This window comes from Aptenodytes patagonicus, chromosome 26 (genome assembly GCF_965638725.1).
Source record: "Aptenodytes patagonicus chromosome 26, bAptPat1.pri.cur, whole genome shotgun sequence".
NCBI lineage: Eukaryota > Metazoa > Chordata > Aves > Sphenisciformes > Spheniscidae > Aptenodytes > Aptenodytes patagonicus.
Genome location: NC_134974.1, coordinates 2,665,165 through 2,685,625, shown reverse-complemented (window position 1 = coordinate 2,685,625; position 20,461 = coordinate 2,665,165). Strand labels below are relative to the sequence as shown.

The window sequence follows — 20,461 nt, the reverse complement described above, 5'->3', positions numbered from 1 at the left end:
CAGCGTGGCAGGGTGCAGTGCTGGTGGTGCTGAGAAATCCAGAACCATGATGACGAGTCCTGAAGCTTAAGTAATTTTAATATTAGGGCAGATGCACCAAAGTTTATAGCTGAGAGCCTGTACCTGGATGAAACAGGGAGGATGCTCCTTGTGCCCCCCTTTGCCTCCCACCAGCATTTTAACTCCCGAAGCCTCGGAGGTGGGAAGAATAAATCGTGCTGACTGCTTGGAGAGGGGTGGTTCATCTCTCAGATCCCTTCACGAGCTAAGATCAAGGTTCAAAATACGCAGAGCAGGGAGGGAAAAACAGCTGCTTTTTTTTATTTTTTTGACCAACTGGATTGAAACCAGCTATTTTTAAATGTGAATGGCTTGCTTTAGCTGCGAGCTTGAACCCAGCACCTGCTCGGAGCCAGGCTGATAGTGAGGAGAGCCAGGCAGACTTGCATCTCCGTGTGAACAGAAATGTTTGGCTGAACTGGTTCCACTAGTCAAGTAAAAAAATTTTAATTAGAAAACTGCTAATTGAATAATCAGTTAAGAATCTAGGCTGGCTGCCGGGAAGGGAGTGCTGGAAACTGCAGCTTCTTAAATGCCAGCTCCTCGCTGTTAACTCGGGGCCATTGCGTGTGGGTGGATGGTGGAGGAAGAGCAAAGCTTTCACGCGACGTGAGCGCTGCCCACGGTGTGGGGTTTTATTTTTTTTTTTTTTTAACAGCAGCATCAGCATTATCTTGAGAAACGGCAGCGGGGGTTTATATGCAAATCTGTTTACATCTGTGTTTCTGCACGGATTCACTTAGCAGAGCATGTGCGCGCGCAGGCGACTTCTGGATTTGAAAGCTGCTTTTTATTCCAGGTTGCCCAACACGGCCGACCCTGGCCTTTTAACTTTTTAGCCCACGTTCCTGCCCTGCCTTTGCCATGTGGGGTGTGGAGGAGCGTTGGCCTTTTACCTCTGGAATAGCACCTTCAGCAACGCTGGCAAAGGTGCTTTTTCTGGTAGAGCTTGTTTCCCCGCTGTGATAAGAGCAGCGTGGCTACCGGAGAATCACTTTTGATGCTGTCATGGCACATTGCTGCGAGGGCGGCGCTGCCGGGTGCGCCGCGGTCCCACGGACAGGTCCGAGTTGGGAGGCTTTGCATCTCTTCTGCATCGTCCCTTTGGATTTGGTAGGGCATCCCTCTGCCTGCCAGGATTCTGCTTGACCACGGTGACAGCAGTCACTCAAGCTGCAAAGTCCGACTCCTCCGGGCATCCTGGTTTGATGTCTTTTAGCTAAAACCTCTACATTTCCTCATAATACAAGCAGTGTTGGTGAGGCGTTTGCTTCTCAAGAGCTGTCTTGATTTTAAATTGTTTTTTAAGATATAAAACACTGCCATCAATATCTGTTTTAGTTTTATAACAGGTAGGAAAGTCCTTCTGCGAAGGATTTGTGGAAGCGAAAGCGATGTTGGGGCCAAGGCGTGCCGAGCTCACTGTCAAGCGCTTTACAAAGAGAGATGAAGTTATTTTTATCGGTATGACGGTATGTGTTTACTGGGTAGAAACTTGTGCTGAATGTTCCTACATCTTAAGAAAGACCAAGGATTTTAGCCTTAAAACCCCAAAGCCAACCCTGCAGAGATGGTGGCTGTGGATGAGCCTTGTGCCGAGCGCAGGGTGAAGTGATGGGTAAAGGGGAGAGAGCTGGCGACGGCCACAGCTGACCGTAAACACCGCTTTGCACCGACATTTCAGCTGAGACCAGGGTATTAAACTTTCAAGGCTTCTTGTTTCCCGAGTGACAGATCTGGAAACTCGCCTGCGCTTGACAAATGGCTCATCCATATGTCGAGTTTGCAAGGGAGAGGAGTCGTGCTGCTGGCACCCTTTGAATGCGGTTCATTTTCCCGCTCCTTCCTCCAGCCCGGTTTCCCGGGGAAATGAGTCTTGTGCGATCCTTGTCTCCTCCGGCAGGAACTTTTTGAAGCGTCAACCAAATGCCCCAGCAAGGAGAAGCCAGAAACGTACCGAGTTTCTTTACATTTTGCCGAATCGCCTGCTTTGCAGAGGTTTTTGGTCCTTGCTGATGCCAGCCAGTGTGCCACACACTGAAGCAGGTCCCCGGCGAGGGGACATGCGAGGTGTCAAGGTGTCGCAGGAAGCTTTGGGATGGCTGGAGCTGTTGCAGGGGGAGGAAGGTTTGAGGGATGTAGGATGCATCTGGAGGAACCCAAACTTTGCTAGGTCTGTTCACACAACAAGCTGTGTTCCCTATTGCACTTTTTTATTACAGTTTGCTGGCTGTCTGCCGTAAAACTACCTGACCTCGCTGGGGAAATCATCAGATATTGAATAGAGACCCCCAAAATGTCTTTCCTTGGGTGGCCAGTGGGTCCAGCTGCCCTGCTGTGTCCCGGGACAGAGCCGTGCTGCGATGAACGAGGGGAGTAGGGAATGACTGAGTCCCTGGGGGGCTGCAGTGGGTCCTTCTGCAGCCGTGTTCTTTGGGTGAAGCAGGTGGGTTTAGGCCAAGCTCTGCCCCAGCTTTACCTGCCCCTGCAGCTCGCTGTCCTTCGAAGTTGGGGAGTGAAGCTGCCCGTGAAATGACATTGCTGGAAGCACAGGCAGGTGGGGAGGAACTGGCTCTGAACATGTCCGGAGCTGCTGAGATTATGCCAGAGGGTTAGACGCTAAGCAAAACAAAAATTCCCCCTCAAAGTTCGTTATTCCTGTTCTCTGGATCCGGGCCTCGTGCTGCAAGCAGGTTTTGTTGCTCGCACCCGGCGTGGCGAGCAGGTGATCTGAGCTGCAGCAGACACCAGAGCCTTCCCACAGAGGAGGTTAAAAAGCTAAATTCTCATCCATGCTCACTCCAGGGAGCGGCTTAATGACAGAGCCGGAGCTGAACCTTGGCGGAACTTGCCTTGCCCCCCCCCCCCCCCCCCCCCCCCCCCCCCGGAGCCAGCTCTGACTCATTTTCTGTGTGATGGTGCAAACCAGTGTTGCGTCAGCGCGAGGCTCCTGTAGTCAACGGTCGTGATGCTGGCATTTTTTGATAAAGTTGGTAAACCAATTTTTAAACGTGTCTAGCGGGATCGAAGTCCTAATTGCATCGCAGGCGCCACGTGTGAAGACGTCGGGGAGCAGAGGCTGTGCACGGCGAAGGAGAGGGTGTGCTCCTGTGCTGGACAGGTTGTGTGACCTCGAAAGTTGGGGGAATTAAGACTTTCAAATGAAAATTGGGAGTGTGGGTTGCGCTATTCCTAAATCCGAGAGGAATTTGAAAACTCTATCCTCAATCATTGCAAACTGGCACGGCTTTAGCGGAATAGGCTCTGCTTGAAAATGTACTGGGGACAGGGTCCAGCCGTGACTTGGCTCGGCACACACTGGGGTTGTGGTTGCAGGAGCTGGAGGAGGAGCAGCCCAAATCATCCGTGAGATTTGCTTTACGGCAGAGGACGTATGGATGCTACGAGAAGAGGAACTTCTAAAATCGTGTTTATTATAATGGGAGTTGAACTGGGCAAAGCATCTCCGGTAGACGTGTTTTAGAGGTGACAACTCTTGTTCTGCCTGCGAGCAAATGTGGCAAGATGGTGTTTTTAAAAGCTTTTCAGCTTACCTCCCGATGGTACCGTCCTACAGCCTGCTCCCGTTGCTGATCTCCTGGTTAGAGATTTTTTATTTACAACAAAACAGGGGAAACTCTGATCCTAAAATATCTTGATTTAAGATCCAGGAATGAGTCTGGTGCCTGGGAAGAAGGCAGCGACGTGAGCCCGTAGCAGCCTCCGGGCTCCAGATATTTTTTTCTTGGTGAGCCTTGCAGGGTCTCGGCACTGTTAGGGTTTTTATGTGGTCACGCGGAAGCGATTAATTTAAACACTGTTATTTTTTATGGTGAGACTAAGCCTGGTGGAGTTAGCGTATCCCTGTAATTAACATACTAAATCCAGACCTGTTTGTTTCTTTTTGGGAAGTGAATTTTAAAACGTATCACACACCAGTCTCAAGGGTGCGAAGCTCCATTATTATCTCTTTGTGCATGAAAATAATGGATTTATGGGCTGTAAGTGCGGTGCTGCAGAAATTGTGGAACGGTCGGGCTAGAGATGGAAATCGCTGTTAGGGTGGATGCACAGGGTGGCTTTCGGTGGCTGCAGGGAAACGTGGTCGATGGCTTGTGCTCCTCCGCCGATTAATACTGACTCATCAACTTGATCATGAAAATAGTTTAATTGTCAGATTTTTTAATCTTTAGGAGAGTTTCTATGGGGTTAATTTTATCTGCTGAAATTACAGGCTAAATTAAGAGCCCGGGGAGAAAAATAAAGTGTTTTTGTTGATGGAGAGAGGCTGGTGTCAGGGCAGAGTTGGGGTAACCGTGGCAGGGATCATCATGAGCATCCCTGCCTGCCATAGCAGCTCCCGTCTCTGCAGCTGATTTGAGCCAAGAAAGTCAGAGCTGAAACCTTAGTTACACTTCTGGGGTAGAAGACTATTTTAAAGGATGTAAATGGGGAAAATCTATGGGGGTTTTATGGGCATGTAGCGATAGGACCTGCCGATGAGCCGTGAGCCCTGCTCCCTGTTTGGTACCACCACAAGTGGCCTTGGCCGGCGGAGGCTCCGGTTTAGATCCGTGAAATTGTTGTCGCGTTACTCTGGAAGCATCACGTGCCAGTTTAGGTGCTGCTTCCTATCCGAGAGTAAAAGGCAGCAAAATTGTGATGGGGTGGGGGAAAAAAAAAAAATTAAATGAAAAGTGATCGTTATGAACCTGGAGCTAAACTATTGCTTTTTCTCCCCTTCTCCCTCCTTCCTCTCTCTCCTTTTAAACAAACACCACCACCTAAAACCGCCAACAAACCCCCTTTCCTCCATTTCCCAGGAGCTCTCCTCAAGTACGGAAAGTCTCGATAAGTCATTGTCTCCCGTAAGTGGCCCGTTTCGTTCCTGCGCCCGGGCTGCCTGCCTTCCCCGCGACAGCAGCATTTCCTCTCTGCCACGAAAACACTAAACCCCGGCACCCGGCGATGCACCGCAAGCAGCTCTGGTCCCCAGCCGTCCCCCACAATGTCTGCACCGCTTGAGCCCCGGGTGGGGGCAAAGCCAGCATTCCCCCCACCCCCCCCCACCCCCGCCGCCAGCACCGCGTCGGTCGCCCCTCGTGCCGCAGCAGCCGGGGTTGCGGCGGTGCCAGCTTCGTCTGAACGTTTCCTGCTTGTTCAGCGAAACGCCGGCGGAAACGGAGCTTTGGGCAAATTCGCTTGCACCGGTTTGGCTAAAAAAAAAAAGCAGAAAGCCCCGGGGGGCTGGGGGGTGCCCTGGGTGCTCATTTCACCACCCCCCCCCAAAAAAAAAGGGAGCGAGGGAGAGAGAAACCCTCGTACCGCCAACGAACGGCGGAGGCAGGGGAGGGACTTGGCTGATGCTGCAGATATCGGTCTGAGCAGTCGCTGACCTTTGCGTGGCGGTGTCCGCAGATGAAAGAGGAAATGCTGTTTCCTTGAATTTTACTTAAAAGTTCTCTGCCAGATGGGATTTAATTTGCTTTTTCCACGAATCATTATTTTTCCCCCTTCTGTGTGTTCAACTTTCAATCAAAACCCAGCGTTTCCCTAATAGAGCGTTTTTCTTTCAAAATGGGCCTTTTTCATTATTTTTTATTTTTAATCAATAGCATCTTCCTCATCTGTGTCATTTTCCTGCCAGTGGGTGTGTGTTCTCCGTCTGGGATTCCCAGTGGGCTTCCACACGTTGAATATGTAGTCCATGATCAAAACCGCCTACCCGGGCAGCGGTGCCTTGCGTAGCCCCCATCCTCCAGGACGGGGTTTATATGGGGAACTCCAGCCTTTTTAGCCTTTATAAAGCGTTATTTGACGCGTACCCAGCTCCCGTCCTTCTGTGCCTTCAGAGGGACAATTTTCACACCTTTTACACGTGGCACGGTGCAGGCAGGAGCGTTGACTCTGTGGTCATGTACAGACACAGGGCACAAGGCTTGTACCCCTGAGCACACCCCGATGCAGACTCCTCCTTTTATTTTTTAGAAATCTCCTCCAACTCCACTGTTTTTAAGGGCTGCGAGGGACGGTAGGATGCTCAGGCAGCCGTGGGTGCTGGCGGTTGAGTGGGAGGTAGGGCACCGGGCTCTGAGTCCCAGTTTACCCACCCAAATTTAGGTAAGTTGCTTTATTTTTTCCCCCTCCTGCTCCTCCCGGCCAAGCAAAGGCAGCGACGTCTCTTCCTTCAGTGGCTTTTTGAGGCTTGGCCTCGGTAGAGCGCTTGCAGGCTCCTCCGTCCCAGGGCATCACAGGAGCGCCCTCGCAGTCCTCCGGCTGCGGCGGTGGTTGTTGCCATCACCTCATTCACCTCGACCGTGCCACCCATCTCGCCGTCACCCGGGGCTGGGTGGTAGCGAGCGCCCGTTCCTCTCCCCTGGGGCAGGAGACCTTTCCTCCAGGCTTTGCAGACCCAGGTTGTTTATCCAGGGCAGATGGTTATTGCAGCAGCTGGGGCTCTTTGCAAGCATTTATGCCAAATTTATAAACCTGCTTGCAGGCACCTGCACCGAGCTGAACGGTCACAGCATTTATAAATCATGGCAGGTATCATTTATCAGCGCTGATGCTGAAATCCTCATGGCAGGCAGCTAAGCTAAAGGGACCGGGTAGCAGCTCTGCTCCGCACTGCTGAGTAGTTTCCAACTCTGAGTAGATCAGGTGGTTCTCGCTCCCGTGGAGTGAGTGACCGTGGGCAGCAGAAATGGGGGGTGGCCACGATTTTGCTGTATAAAGCTCTGAAATGACAAATTGTGGTGGTTTGAGCGGAGGAGAGGTGGGACGTCAGGGTAAAGGTAGGTAGAACAGCGGAAAACACTTTGGCAGCTGAGGCTGGAAAGCATTCCAAATTAACCCCCCCTGTTTTTTGAGATGCTTAGACCTCACCCAGGCAAAACCACCCAGGCGTGATGGCTGTGCAGAGCTGGACCAGCCTTGCCCCTTCCCTGCGTCGTGATGCCTCCGGCACTGCTCCGAAGCTGGGTCTCCCTCCTCTGCCGGTCCTGTAGCCAGGAATGGATCTGTGTCGTCGTCCCTGCCCGGTCCTGCGAAGCAGTTTGAACTCACGTGGGGAGAGAGATGCTCCTGGAGTGTGTCCTGGCAAAAAACAAACACAAAGCCCTGCCTAATTTAAGAGCAGGAATATTTTTTTTTCAAAGCGCCGCCAGTGAAATGTTTTGCTGTAGTAGAAAGTAAATGGTAGAAAGTAAATATTTATGTTGGCTCAGAGCAACAGAAGGATCCTTCGGGTGGTCGGATGAGGGAAGAGCATCTCCCATCCTCCCTCTCTTCGCTTGGCTTCAGGACCGTGATATTAATGAGCCAGGGCAAAAGCAGCTCTCCGCAGCCCAGCTTCGGCGTGACAGGCTTTCTGCAGCTCTTCGGGCAGGCTGGAGACAGCGTTTCCTGCGATGGCTCAGGCCAGGGACGGCCCCGGTTCAGCTGATGCCATTTTCTGAAGCTGCTTCTCCATAACAGGATGCAAAACTTCCCGTGCTGAGTCCCCTGATAACGCCGAAGACCGGAGCAGCACTCGGTGGGATGCCTTTGGAGCAGGACGGGATGGGGAGGACATTTCCCAGCCTCGTGTTTCTGGCTGGAGGAGCCGAGACCTGAAGGTGTTCAACCAGAGCATGAACATCGGAGGTGCAGAACGAGTCATGGAGGTGGCAGGGCGCTCCCGAGGTCGGCATGGCTTCGCTCCACTCGCTGCGAAACAGGGAGAAGATGCTTCAGGAGATGCTTTGGGATCCCTGGAGAAGAAGGGGTTTAAAAACTGCCTATGCTTGTGATACACAGATCGATACATGTCTGAACCAGGAGGACTTTGCTCGTGGTCTGCTCCTGCACGTGGGCACCTTCTCGCCTGGGCACCATCCCAAATTCCCAGGCATTTTTTGCACAGAGACCTCAGAGTGGGCGAGAGGGAACAAGGCTATTTTGGTGACAATATCAACTACGTGCCAAACCTGGAAACCTGCCTCGACCAGAGAGCAGAAGGTCCTTGGAGGAGCAGGGACATCGCAGCCATCGGGGTTCGACGGAAGAGGCATCGGAAGAAGCAGAGCATCCTTTGAATATCGTTCGGCTTTTTGCAGAAATTGGATTAAATGCAATCGAGCAAAACAGTCCCGGAGGTCAAGGAAGCGTTGGGGCACAGGGTGGGCTGGGTGGCAGGAGCCGAGGCAGAGCAGGGTCCGGCCAGGACCAGGTCCTTTCCAACCCATCGGGGAATGGAGCATCAGCTGGTGCAGGGTTTTAAATATTTATCCTTTGCCTGGTAGGTGAAAGCGATATCGCTGGGTTAGATGCGTGCAAATGCTTCCTCCTGTCCTGAGGACGCCTCTGCTGCGCTTGCTAGCAAGGTGGGCAGGAGAGCAGAGTGGAGGAAAGGACAGGAAGGATTTTTGGAAGGATTTTTGACGTGGACTACAGATACAAACGATTCCCCCCTGCCCTTTCCCAAAAGGGAACCACCAGACTGATCCTTCTCCTTTTATCATCCCTTTATTTTGCTGTGCAGCCGTTCCCGGCTCTCCGATGTTTTTCTTTGCTTCCTTTTCTCACGCTCCGTAGCTTTTTGCATGTGCATTTCCAGCATGATTGTACAGTGAACACTTTGCAAGTTTAATTCTGCATCTTAAATGGCAAAATCAGCCGCAATCGTTTGTTGTTCTGATCTAAAAGCTTGAAAAAGTCAAACAGAGAGATCGGCTTAAGCCACAGGGTGCGGGGGGGAGCTCCTGGGTCCAAGGGGCTTCCTGAATCGCAGTTTGATCTTTGCAAAATGGTCGGGTTGTTGAGCCACAATCGAGGCTTCGGGGTGAGGATACGACAGAAAAATGAGCGCCGAGCCGGGGACGAGGCTGATTCACGCTCCCTCTGCTGGCTGCGGGCTCCTGGCCGCCGCGGCCCTGGGGATCCGCGAGCTTCTGGTGGGGATGTCGGCTCCGGAGTTTTGGGGAGGAGGATTTCTGGACAGCACAGCGGGAGGGGAAAAAGTGCTTTGATCGTGCCCTGCTCTGCTTCCGGATGATGAGCCCGGCTCTCCGGTCACGGGAGCATCATCCGAGAGTGGGGAAGAGGGTGGGATGGGAAGAGCTGCTTTCTCCATCTGGAGTTTATCCTTTTAGACTGCGGAGCCTGGTTGCAAAACTGCCGATGTGTTATCAACCTGCTGCCTTTATAACGCTCTCCCTCCACCCTTCTTCCCTAAACCTTTTTTAGCCTGTCAGACTTGCTCCCGAGAGAGAATTCATCAAATCCCTGATCGCCATCGGGAAGCGCCTGGCCACCTTGCCGACCAAAGAGCAGAAGACCCAACGGCTCATTTCGGAGCTGTCGCTGCTGAACCACAAGCTGCCGGCACGCGCCTGGCTCCCGACGGCTGGCTTCGACCATCACGTGGTGCGGGTGCCCCACACCCAGGCAGTCGTCCTCAACTCCAAGGACAAGGTACGAGCAGCCGAGCAGTTTTGCCTTGAAACCTGCCTTGAAAGGCAGGTTTTTGTCCTTGGCACGGCCCCCGTTTGGGTGTTGAGTGAAATAAATGTGCTCGGGGCATCGGAGCGGGGTCCCTCCTTGCAGCCTGGCTGCTGCCATGCGGCGCAGAGGGTTGTGTTACTGCTTCCAGGGCTGGGAGCAATGGGGAGAGAGGTCTGTGTGGGCAGCTGGGAGGGGAAGACATACCCCCGAGAGTAACCATCCCCTGAAACGTGTGCTGTAGGGGTCTCTGGGAGGTCCAGCCCTGCCCTGGGGGGCTGTTCCACATCTACTGAAAAGCACGGCTTTGCCCCCCAAAAGCCATATGCCAAAAAGAAAAAGCATACGCCCTGCAAGAGCAAAGAGCATCAGGCTGCCTCCTGTATCTGCCTGGCACGTGCAGCTACCGTGCCCCGCTAACGTTTGGTTTTGCTTCCCCCAGGCTCCCTATTTAATCTACGTTGAAGTACTTGAATGTGACAATTTCGACACAGCGAATGTGCCCGCTCGGATCCCCGAGAACCGCATCCGGAGCACGCGCTCGGCCGAGAACCTTCCCGAGTGCGGGATCACGCACGAGCAGAGGACCAGCAGCTTCACCACCGTCCCCAACTACGACAACGACGACGAGGCTTGGTCTGTGGACGATATTGTGGAGCTGCAGGTGGAGGTGAGGCCGGGGGGTGCCAGGCAGGGTTTGTCCCTTGCTGGTGCTGCGAGATGCTGCCGGGATCCGGCGCAGCGGCATCGCAGGACGGGAAGGCCCTTCCAGGCGTCAGTGCCATCCCAGCTCCTGCCTGGGATAAAAGATGAGTGGGAATTGCGTTTCAGCAGCTGCTACATCCCACCTCTCGCACCTTTCCCTTCCCAGCTGCCGGAGATTCACACCAACAGCTGTGACAACATCTCCCAGTTCTCTGTGGACAGCATCACCAGCCAGGAGAGCAGGGAGCCTGTGTTCATCGCTGCTGGAGATATCAGGTGAGACTGGCCTGGCGAGAGCAGCCCAGGCAGCGGCTTTGTTGGGGGGGGGTTATGAGTTCAGATGTAAAAAGGGCAGGGTGCGAAATTTCTGTGCTAGATTCCCAGAGAAAAACCATCTGCACGGGTTAAGGAGGGGCTGTGCAAACTGTGGGCAGTGGAGGTTTATGAGAGCCCTAAACAGAGGCCTGTAAGAGACTCTCTGGGCTGGTACAGCCTCCCCCTGCTCAGCCGCTGGCATCTTTCCTGCTGGCGAAGCAGTGGATGTGGCCCTGGTTTGGGGTGAATCCACGAGCTTTGTAAAGTGCTTTGGATCGAAGAGGCTCTGGGCGTGCGTGCTGATGCTACTTTCCCCCTCAACAAGGGGTTTCGCTGCTTAACGGCTCTGTCTTGCAGGCGGCGGCTCTCGGAGCAGCTGGCGCACACCCCCACCTCCTTCAAGAGGGACCCCGAGGACCCGTCCGCTGTCGCCCTGAAGGAGCCCTGGCAGGAGAAAGTCAGGTAAGGCTGGAAGGGGCACGCGTGTGCTGGGTTGGTCTCAGCACTGCAGGGACTTTGTATGTCTCGGAAATCCAAGGAAGTCGCTCCGTGATTTGCCCGGTAAATAACCGTGGCCTCGACTTTAGGCCCTGCTCATCCCCAGGGTGGGTGTGTTCACTCGGGACACGGGGAGGCGGAGGGCAGCGAGCAGTGGGTGTGCCAGAGGAGGGAGAAAATCCACGGCAGATTTGCTGCTCTTGGGTTAGGCTTTGAGGGGCTTTACCAGGTATTTATAGGCATCTTTTACGTCAGAAGAGTTTGGCCTGTCCCAAAATAAACTCATTCGTGTTCCTGCTCTGAGAGTTGTATGTCCAACCCCCAAATTTCTCCTTGAGCAAGAGGGAGAGCCCTCTGGGCTCTATAAATTTGGGGGTAGTCTTGTCCACGTTGTTCTGATGGAGGGGCTGGAGGATTCAGGGACAGTTAATTCCCCTCTGCTGTTCTTGGAGATGGCTTGTGGCTCAGGTAAGATCTGCACCGTAGTTTGGTGGGGGCTTGGTGTGCGGTTCTTGCAGTCCTGGGCCCTGGAGCTCATTCTGCTGCAGTCCCAATTGAGCATTTCCAGAGGCTTTCCTTGCCCCCTGTCGTGGTTTAACCCCGGCTGGCAACTAGGCCCCACCCAGCCGCTCGCTCACTCCCCCCCGCTGGGATGGGGGAGAGAATCGGAAGGGTAAAAGTGAGAAAACTCGTGGGTTGAGATAAAGACAGTTTAACAGGTGAAGCAAAAGCCGCGCACACAAGCAAAGCAAAACAAGGAATTCATTCGCTCCTTCCCATGGGCAGGCAGGTGTTCAGCCATCCCCAGGACAGCAGGGCTCCGTCACGCCTAACGGTGACTTGGGAAGACAAACGCCATCACTCCCAACGTCCCCCCCTTTCCTCCTCCTTCCCCCAGCTTTATGTGCTGAGCATGATGCCATATGGTGTGGGATATCCCTTGGGTCAGTTGGGGTCAGCTGTGCCCCCTCCCAAATTCTTGTGCCCCCCCCCAGCCTGCTCGCTGGTGGGGTGGGGTGAGAAGCAGAAAAGGCCTTGACTGTGTGTAAGCCCTGCTCAGCAGTAACGAAAACATCCCTGTGTTACCAACACTGTTCCCAGCACAAACCCCAAACACAGCCCCATACCAGCTACTGCGAGGAAAATTTAACTCTACCCCAGCCAAAACCAGCACAACCCCCAACCCTTGATCGCAGCCCTCCGGGCTGACTCGCTGCCCACCCTCCCTTGCCTTACGCTCTCAACCTTGCCCATTCCCTGCAGGAGGATCCGGGAAGGGTCCCCCTACGGCCACCTGCCCTCCTGGCGCCTCCTTTCTGTCATCGTCAAGTGCGGGGACGACCTCCGGCAGGAGCTGCTCGCCTTCCAGGTCCTCAAGCAGCTGCAGGTGAGACGGGAGAGGGGCTGCCCATGGGGGCTGCGGCCGTGTGGGGCCGCCCTGGATCCTGAGGGATTTTTCTCGCTCTCTCCCACAGTCCATCTGGGAACAGGAGCGTGTCCCGCTCTGGATCAAGCCATACAAAATCCTCGTCATCTCCGCCGACAGCGGCATGATTGAGCCAGTCGTGAATGCTGTGTCCATCCACCAAATCAAGAAGCAATCCCTGCTTTCGCTGCTGGATTATTTCCTGCAAGAACATGGCAATTACAATACCGAATCCTTCCTGACGGCCCAGAGGAATTTCGTGCAGAGCTGTGCCGGTTACTGCCTGGTGTGCTACCTACTGCAGGTCAAGGACAGGCAAGTCCCCGCGCTGTATTGCTGTGTCTTCTACCGGGATTCGTCATTTTGTCCCCGGATACAGCAGGGAAATCCTGGGAGCAGAGAGTGCTGCTGCTCCCGGGGCCGTGCACGCGCTTGCAAAGTTTAACGGCAAGTTTCCCCTCTCCCGCACAGGCACAACGGCAACATCTTGCTGGATGCGGATGGACACATAATCCACATCGATTTTGGGTTCATCCTCTCTAGCTCCCCCAGGAATCTTGGCTTTGAGACATCTGCCTTCAAACTCACCACGGAATTTGTGGATGTGAGTGAGGGGGGGACGTGACGGCGAGGGGTGAGGGGAGATCCCACAGCGTCGGGTGGCACAGTCGAACCCTTGGCAGCTGGGTTGACCCCCGTGGCGGTTCTTGGCCAGCTCTGCAGCCTCAGCCGAGCTGCTCTTGGGATCCAGCTGATGAGCTGAAAGCTGGAGGTGCTCTGTTTGCAGTGTGGGTTCACTCAGAGAAGTGAAATTCCCTAAAAATGCCATCGTGCCCCTCGTGTTGACAGTCCCTCTGCTCAGGGCACGCTGTTGGCCTAAAGTTTCTTGATCCGCTGCCCTCCACCCACACAGCCTCTCCCTTCCAGGTGATGGGCGGGCTGGACGGGGACATGTTCAACTACTACAAGATGCTAATGCTGCAGGGGCTCATCGCTGCCCGGAAGCACATGGATAAAGTTGTGCAGATCGTGGAGATCATGCAGCAAGGTGAGGGGAGCCAGAGGCCCCAGAGGCGCCGCGTGTGGGTCCGGGCTGCAGAGCATCGCCCAGAAATGGCTCGCTGAGCCTCGGTGCGTGGAGGAAAGCTTGTGGGGTTTGGAGAGCGGCTGGAGAAGCCTCGTATCAGGAGAGGCTCAGGGCCGCCCTGCTAGGAACTGGGGTCTGCACGGGGAGCTCCTGGCCCAGGGAAAGGGGTTGGACGCTGGATCCTGTGAGGCCGAGGGGTGCCCTGCGTCTGCCCGGCTGTGTCGGAGGTTTGAGCACTGCGTGGGTCTGAGCAGGGTGAGTGTCTCCTGGGGGGGAGAGGGAGCGTCCCCCGGCCCTGGGGTCTGGCCCTCCTTTGCCTCGGATCTCGCAGGGTGTGGGGGTACTTGGGCTGCACCGCGGAGCAGGAAGAGAGCAGAAACGTGCCTGTGGCGATGGCTGAGCATCGTTGTGCCCCGGGGAAGCCTAAAACACACCCAAGGGAAGGGGGTGGCCGTTCCCTCAGTGTGTGAACAGGCCGTAAATGCGGCGGCGTCCTCTGTGGCGGCCGGTCCTGACTAACCCTGACACCGCCTGGCAGCGCCGGGGGAATCCCCGTGCCACAAACCAGCCTCGGAGCCAGCGACAAGCTGGGTGGAGACCACTGAGCCCTTGGGGGGCTGCGCTCGCCCCAGTCCCCCTGTACCAAACCCTGTTTCTCCCATCCTGCAGGGTCGCAGCTCCCCTGTTTCCACGGCTCGTCCACCATCCGCAACCTGAAGGAGCGGTTCCACATGAACATGACGGAGGAGCAGCTGCAGCTGCTCATCGAGCAGATGGTGGACGGCAGCATGCGCTCCATCACCACCAAGCTCTATGATGGCTTCCAGTACCTCACCAACGGCATCATGTGATGGCCACGGGCCTCCCTCTCCCAGAACGGCTCCGTGCCCGCCGCTGCGCCCGGCCCAGGCCCGAGCTTTGCCCCCGGGGAAGAAGTCTTGGTCCTTGATGGTAAAAAGGAGGCCGAGTCTCAGCATCTTCCCAGGGCTGCTTTTTGCCAAGACTCCTCGACAAAATGAAACAAGGAAAAACCAAGCAGTCGAAGCAGGAAAAAGAAAAACAAAACCCCAGTCGTGAAAAATCAAAGCGAAACGGATCATGCGGTAACTGAGCTTGCTGCCGTGTGAGCGCGGGGTCCGGTGGTGGCCAGGCAAAAGCCAGCAAAGGGCCTCGGGACCGGGGGGGGGTAGCGCTCGCCCCCCGCGCTGCCGCCTCTTCCACCCATCAGTATTACGCCCCGTTGGTGTCCTGTGAACTCTCCCACAATCTCATGAAATGTTTAGGACCCTGGGGGGGAACGGGCCTGGCCCCCCACCCTTCGGCGTCTGCTGTGACTTGAGCCTTCTGCTGGTACCACTTGAACGCAGCGGAGGTGACCCCTGACGGCCCCTTCCCTGCATGTTCCCCCACCGCAGCCTCAGTGTTACTCACCTCCCACCCTCGGCCCCTTTCTTTGTTTCGTGCACACACACACCCCCCCCCGCTGCCCCCTTTTAATGAAACCTGAAATTCCCCTTGTCCCACCCAGCGTAGGTCACGGCTCCAGCACCATCCCGCAGCACCCACGGCCGGTGTCAAGGTTGGGTTTCCTCGAGGCTGGTGCCCACCGGGGACGTCGAGCACCCTTTTTTTCTTTTTTTTTTTTCTTTCCTGACTCTGTTCCAGGAATTTGGGACTGTGACGCTCCCCCCTCCCGCCCCCGCCTTTTGCAATAATTTCTGGCTGCTTTTCCTTGCCTTGAACGTCGGGCACAGGCCGGGCGGCTGCGGCTGGGCTGGCGGGGGCGGTTTCCCCTCCCGTGGAGCCCTGGGGTGGGTTTGACCAGGAGAAGCTCCGGGGATGGGACCGGAGGGCAGGAAGGAGCTTGGTCCCCCCTTCCTCTCCTGCGGCAGATGCAGCTGTGGGAGGGCGCAGAGCCAGCGCTGCCAGCCCCGGAGGAAGGGAAAAATGGCAGCCCAAAAGTTTTTAATCCCCCTCTCCCCCCAGGCACGTGGGCTCCAGGGGAGCCCCGGCACACCCACACCCCCACCCCCCACACCCCAGCCCTTTTCTTTGCTTTAAGAGCAGCGACACCCCTCCCTCTGCACCCCCATGTCCCGTCCGTGTGTCGTTCCCCCCCCCCCCCCCAAATCTCAGCCCGTCCTGCTGGTCAGATGGTGACGCCCCACCAGCGTTGTCCCCTCCATTGTCCCCTCCGTGGCTGTAGCTCCTGGTGCCTCCCCGCGCCCAGCGCGCCAGCCTGTAACCCCGGGTGTCCTCGGTCTCTTTGTTTAGCACTAATTATTTGTCATGTTGATTATTTAGCATTAAAAAACAAAAATTCTATTTTAAAATGCTGGCTGCCCATGGCCAGGAACCAGCTGGGGGGGGGGGGGGGCTTAATCAGGGACGGAGTGGGTGTGTCCCCATGCCAAGGGCACCCTAAAACCGTGGTCACAGGCAATCACAGACCTTGTTTGGGGGTGCCCCCCCAGCTTTGCAGCAGGGGAGGGCTCAGAGCAGCCCTAAGGCCTCTCTGGGGAAGCGGGGGGGGGGGGGCAGTCAGCCCCTTCCCACCCCCCTTTTGGGGCAGGATCAACACCGCTGTGATGGGGGGGGGACACAGGACCCCTCCCGGGACACACGTGGGGCCAGGTAAGCAAGACAGGGCACAGCAGGGGTTAAACCACTAAAAGTTTAATTGCATTATTACTACAAGAATAAAGGATACCTGAGAGCCTCTTGCAGTGCCCGTAGTTTTAATGTAGCATAATCACAACCCCTAAAAACAAGTGTACAGACGCCCCCCGCCCGCTTGAACAGAAGTCGATCTAAAGGCACTGAAGTGCTTGAAAACCAAGATTACAAAGCAGTTTTGTTTCCTTCCTCTAAAACTCGTAGAAACTTTAGGTTCTTCTCTATTATTAAACATCATTTACACGTTCACAGCCCCACGCGATACAGCTGGGGGGGGGGGGGGGGTCGGGGAGGCGAAGGTTGGGGGAGGCGGCGGGGAGGCTCAGCGCCGCGGGGTGACCTGGCCCAGGGGCTGTGGGAACCGCTGGTCGCTTTTATTTTTTCTCCTTTTATTTTAAAAGCTCCCCCCCGCCTCCACGTGTGCCGTTCAGCTGAATCCACCTGCAGCGAGGGGGAGGATTGCCCCCCTGCACTTAAAAAAAAGGAGAAAAAAAAAGGGAAAAAAAGAAACCAAACCCCAACCCCAGCAAACCAGCTTTCCCCACCCCAGAAAATAAGAAGAAAAACAAAACAAAAACAAAACAAAAACCCAAAATCACAACAGTAGGTTGGTTTTTTTTTTTTGTCACTTTTAGTGTATGATACAACTTTACACAGCGTGTTAGAGGTTATTCACAAGGAAATAAGAAGGAGCCCAAAGTTAAGTTACTGAAATAATTACTCACACAAACACCCTACCCCAAGCACAGGCGCTAAACGAACAGAACAAGTAGAAAGTTTCTTTTCCGGCTGTTTTTTTCTCCTTCCCCAAAGGTAATGGGGGGGACGCGGTGACAGCCCCGCGCAGGCGAGACCCCGCTGTGCCGGGGCCGAGCTCTCGCACACGCGTGTGCGCAGGGAAGTGGTTCACAGTGGCCGAGGGGGAGCCCGCTCCGGCCCCGCGGTCCTGAGCCACGCCGGGAGCCGCTCTGCACCCGCGAAGGGGCTTGCCGAGGAAGAGGAGCAGCCGGTAAAGCCGAGCCCGTCTGCAGGCCAGGCAGTAGCAGAGCCCTCGGCCCCTGGGGCCGGGCAGGAAAGGGGGGGGCGGCAGTGGGTGACGGCAGCGCCCCTGGGAAAAGCCCCCCAAGACTCACCGTCAGTGTTTCAGTCTGTAACAGGATTCGGCAGCGGCCTTCCCTCCTCCCGGCCCCTTCAGCCGGAGAGCGGCTGGCACGGATCCTGGTCAGGGTGTGGGGAGACCCCCCCCTTGCTGCAGCGCCGGCAAACACTCGGTGCAGCTTCATGGTGCCGGGGGGGGGGGGTGACGGTGCCACCGGGCTCACGCTGATCTCGCCCAGAGGCCTTTTTTTGGATTCTGTTTTTCTGCTGCCGAACGAAAATCTCCTCCTCCTCCTCCCGGGGAAGGCTGCCAGCCGGGGCCCCGAGCGCGGCCGTCCCAGGGCACGAAGCAACGAGCGTCTGAAGGCCAGCGCCGCCTCGAGTTAGTGCAAGTGATGGCGAAGAGGGACCTCGCGCATCTGGCAGGTGAGCGGAGCCAAGGAGGGGCTGGGGCGTCTCTCTGCAACGATGGAGACCAGCCGTGAGTCTGGAATCGGCTTCTCCACACGGCTCCCGGCGAAATACAAAATAAGCAACATTCAAAAAGGAAAGAAGAAAAAAAAAAAAAAAGGTGGATTTTGCTGTGACATTATTGTCAGCACAGACGTCTCTGTCCTGCGATGGAGAAGTCTCCCCTGGTCCCCAGGTCCTGCCCAGCTCCAGCGCTCCCCGAGGGCTGTCGCTGCCTTGGCCGGGCTTCCCTTCCAGCACGGCGCGCCCCGGACAGAGCGGCCGGGAGGAGACCCGCGGTGTAAAAGAAGAGCCTGTGACTCAGGATTGCCAACACTGGCCCCGGGGTGGGAGATGCCATTCTCCCATCCTCATCCCCACGGGAGGAAGGCCACTGTCCCTCCCCGCAGTCACGAGTGGCTGTGGGGCGGGTCATGTCCCCGCATGAGGACACAACAGCGAACAGTGAACAAACCGTTTGGTCTCGCCGAGAGCAGGGCAGCAAGTCTGGACTCTGCCCTTCATCTCCTGTGCGGTAAGGCAGCCAAAATCCTGCCTTCCCCCAGCTCTTGCCCACAAACCAGGGTGGGCTGAGCCCCCCGGCCCAGGGGGGATGCCGGCCGAGCTGATCAGCGAGCCGGGCACATGAAGTCAGGCCGGATCGTGCAAGCCAGGCTCTCGTCTCTCTTCACGGCTCCTTTATCCGAGCCCATGTCGAAACGCTGCCCCAGGAGGAGGGAGGGAGGAAGGGGGAGCCCAGGTGGGCGCCAGCAGCCTCCGTCGCAGAGAGCTCTGTGCTGATTATATACATGTCTCGTTCCCCCTCTGCCGGGGCCCTAGTTTTCGGGGCTCGCGTTCTGCCTGGCACGGATGAAGGCCATGCCGTGGGTGCGGAAGTGCGTCTTGAGGTTGAGCTGACTGTCAAAGCACCGGCCGCACACCTTGCAGGAGAGCTTGCCGTCGGCCACGTGCTGGGCGCCTCCTTCCAGGGGGCTCCGGGGCCCCGGCTCCTCCATCTCGCTCGCTCCCTTCTTCTTCTTGTGGGTGATGAAGCGGTGGCGGTTGAGGGAGACCTGGGAGGTGAAGCAGAGCCCGCACTCCCGGCACTGGTGGGAGCTCTCATCAGTCCGGTGCTGGGGGATGTGTTCCTGGAAGTCGGCTGAGCTGCTGGCGAGGTAACCACATTTTCGGCACCGGAATGGGGCCTTGCGGTCGCCCTTGGGGTTTTTGGAGGGAGGGGTGGTGCTGTCAGGCTCCTCGCTGCACGAGTCGCCCTCGTCCGAGGACAGCTTCCGCTTCCGACTGGACACCTACGGGAACGGTTCAGATAAGCTTTAATGGGTGCCCGATTTGAGCAGCTCCTGGCATAACCCAGCCTCCTCGGGGATTTCCCAACAGGCTCCTACAGGTATTTGCTCAGATAAAGGCCCAACGGGCCTTGGCCGGCCCCAAGAGCTGTGCCCCTGCCGGTGACCCTGGCCAAGGGGCTCCCACAACGGCCTTTGACTTGCCTGTACCCCTCGCGTCAGGCGCCTTCGCCCCTCGCAGCCTGGGGCAGCTCCTAAGCAAGCTCTAAGCAAGAGGGGATGTTTTGCATTTTCTCCCAGCACACAGCGAGAGGCTGAGCCAGCCAAGTTCAACCCCTGCCATGCTGGCAGGGAGAGGCGGGAGCCGAGCAAGCTGTGCCCAGATGGGGCCCGCACCCACCCAGCAGGCGCTGGGCCTCACAGTGGGAGGGAGCTGCCGGTCCCAAGCACTGCAGGACGTGTGGAGGCAAGAGCAAACCAGGATCAGGGCTCACGGCGATGCCTTCAACCCCGCCCAAAACCTCCGCAAGGCCCCAGCCCTTTGCGAGCACCCCGAGAGACCACAGAGACCTCGTACCTGCGTGGTGCCGGTCCCTATCCGGGCGATAACGACCTCCTGGCTCTTCGCCTGGTCGGTCACCTTGATCCCGTGTCGCACCTGGATGTGTTTCTCCAGGATGAGCCGGCTGCTGAAGGTCCGTTTGCCCTCTGTGCAGTACCTGCAGGGCCAGAGCAGGGAGGCGATGAAGCGATGCTCCGCAGCGAGGAGCTGAGCCCCAGGCCTGCTCCAGCCCTGGCTCCCCTGGGAAAGCTTAGCTCTGGCATCCTGACCCCCGACTCTAACCACAAACGTGCTTATCCACATTCCTCCAGAGGGTATAAAACCCCGGAGTCCTTCCCGGTACCTCCTCTCCCTCCTACTTCCAAGACACTTGTTCAATCCCCATCATGCTTCAACCATCTGTAGCTTTATGCTCCCCACAACAGCTTGACTGAAGGAAACCAGAGTCACCCCTATTAAACCAGACCCCTTTTCTCAGCCAAAGCCAGAAGAAGGTGCTGTGGGTACCGGCAGGGATAGACGCGCTTGATCCCTTCGTGATTCACTCGCACGTGTCTCCGGAGGCTGGGAGCGGAGCAGAATGAACGCTCGCACAGGTGGCACGGGAACTTCTTCACCGACTGCAAGAAACAAAGAGGCAGGTGGGTACCGCACGGGCAGCCAAGAGGCCGGAGAGCGGGGCTCCCCACTTGCGTGGAGAAGCGGGACGTGGGAACTCGGCGCTGCCTCAGATTTCCTCTCCTTGCCCATCCCACGGCTGCACATTTGGATAACGAGTATCTGGTCTTTGCTGTTCA

General features: G+C 56.3%; 2 protein-coding genes across 11 annotated transcripts in view; one reads left to right on the top strand and one right to left on the bottom strand.

The window, feature by feature from the left end:
- Positions 1–15,031, top strand: part of PI4KB (phosphatidylinositol 4-kinase beta) — a 28,269-nt gene extending 13,238 nt beyond the window's left edge. For 6 of the 7 annotated variants that reach the window (XM_076360214.1, XM_076360216.1, XM_076360217.1 and 3 more), the window contains 10 exons: positions 4,884–4,928; positions 9,286–9,513; positions 9,983–10,210; positions 10,412–10,521; positions 10,918–11,022; positions 12,322–12,445; positions 12,534–12,799; positions 12,956–13,088; positions 13,412–13,532; positions 14,241–15,031. In XM_076360214.1, coding sequence (XP_076216329.1) covers positions 4,884–4,928; positions 9,286–9,513; positions 9,983–10,210; positions 10,412–10,521; positions 10,918–11,022; positions 12,322–12,445; positions 12,534–12,799; positions 12,956–13,088; positions 13,412–13,532; positions 14,241–14,422 — 1,542 coding nt within the window. In that variant the 3' untranslated portion in view covers positions 14,423–15,031. The remainder of the gene's footprint in view (positions 1–4,883; positions 4,929–9,285; positions 9,514–9,982; positions 10,211–10,411; positions 10,522–10,917; positions 11,023–12,321; positions 12,446–12,533; positions 12,800–12,955; positions 13,089–13,411; positions 13,533–14,240) is intronic. The other variant, XM_076360212.1, reaches the window with a different exon arrangement.
- A 1,516-nt stretch (positions 15,032–16,547) lies between these two features.
- ZNF687 (zinc finger protein 687) overlaps positions 16,548–20,461 on the bottom strand; it is a 30,719-nt gene continuing 26,805 nt past the window's right edge. For all 4 annotated transcript variants that reach the window (XM_076359789.1, XM_076359788.1, XM_076359787.1 and 1 more), the window contains 3 exons: positions 20,172–20,284; positions 19,680–19,821; positions 16,548–19,105 (listed from right to left, as the gene is read on the bottom strand). In XM_076359789.1, the coding sequence (XP_076215904.1) occupies positions 18,632–19,105; positions 19,680–19,821; positions 20,172–20,284 (729 nt within the window). In that variant the 3' untranslated portion in view covers positions 16,548–18,631. The remainder of the gene's footprint in view (positions 19,106–19,679; positions 19,822–20,171; positions 20,285–20,461) is intronic.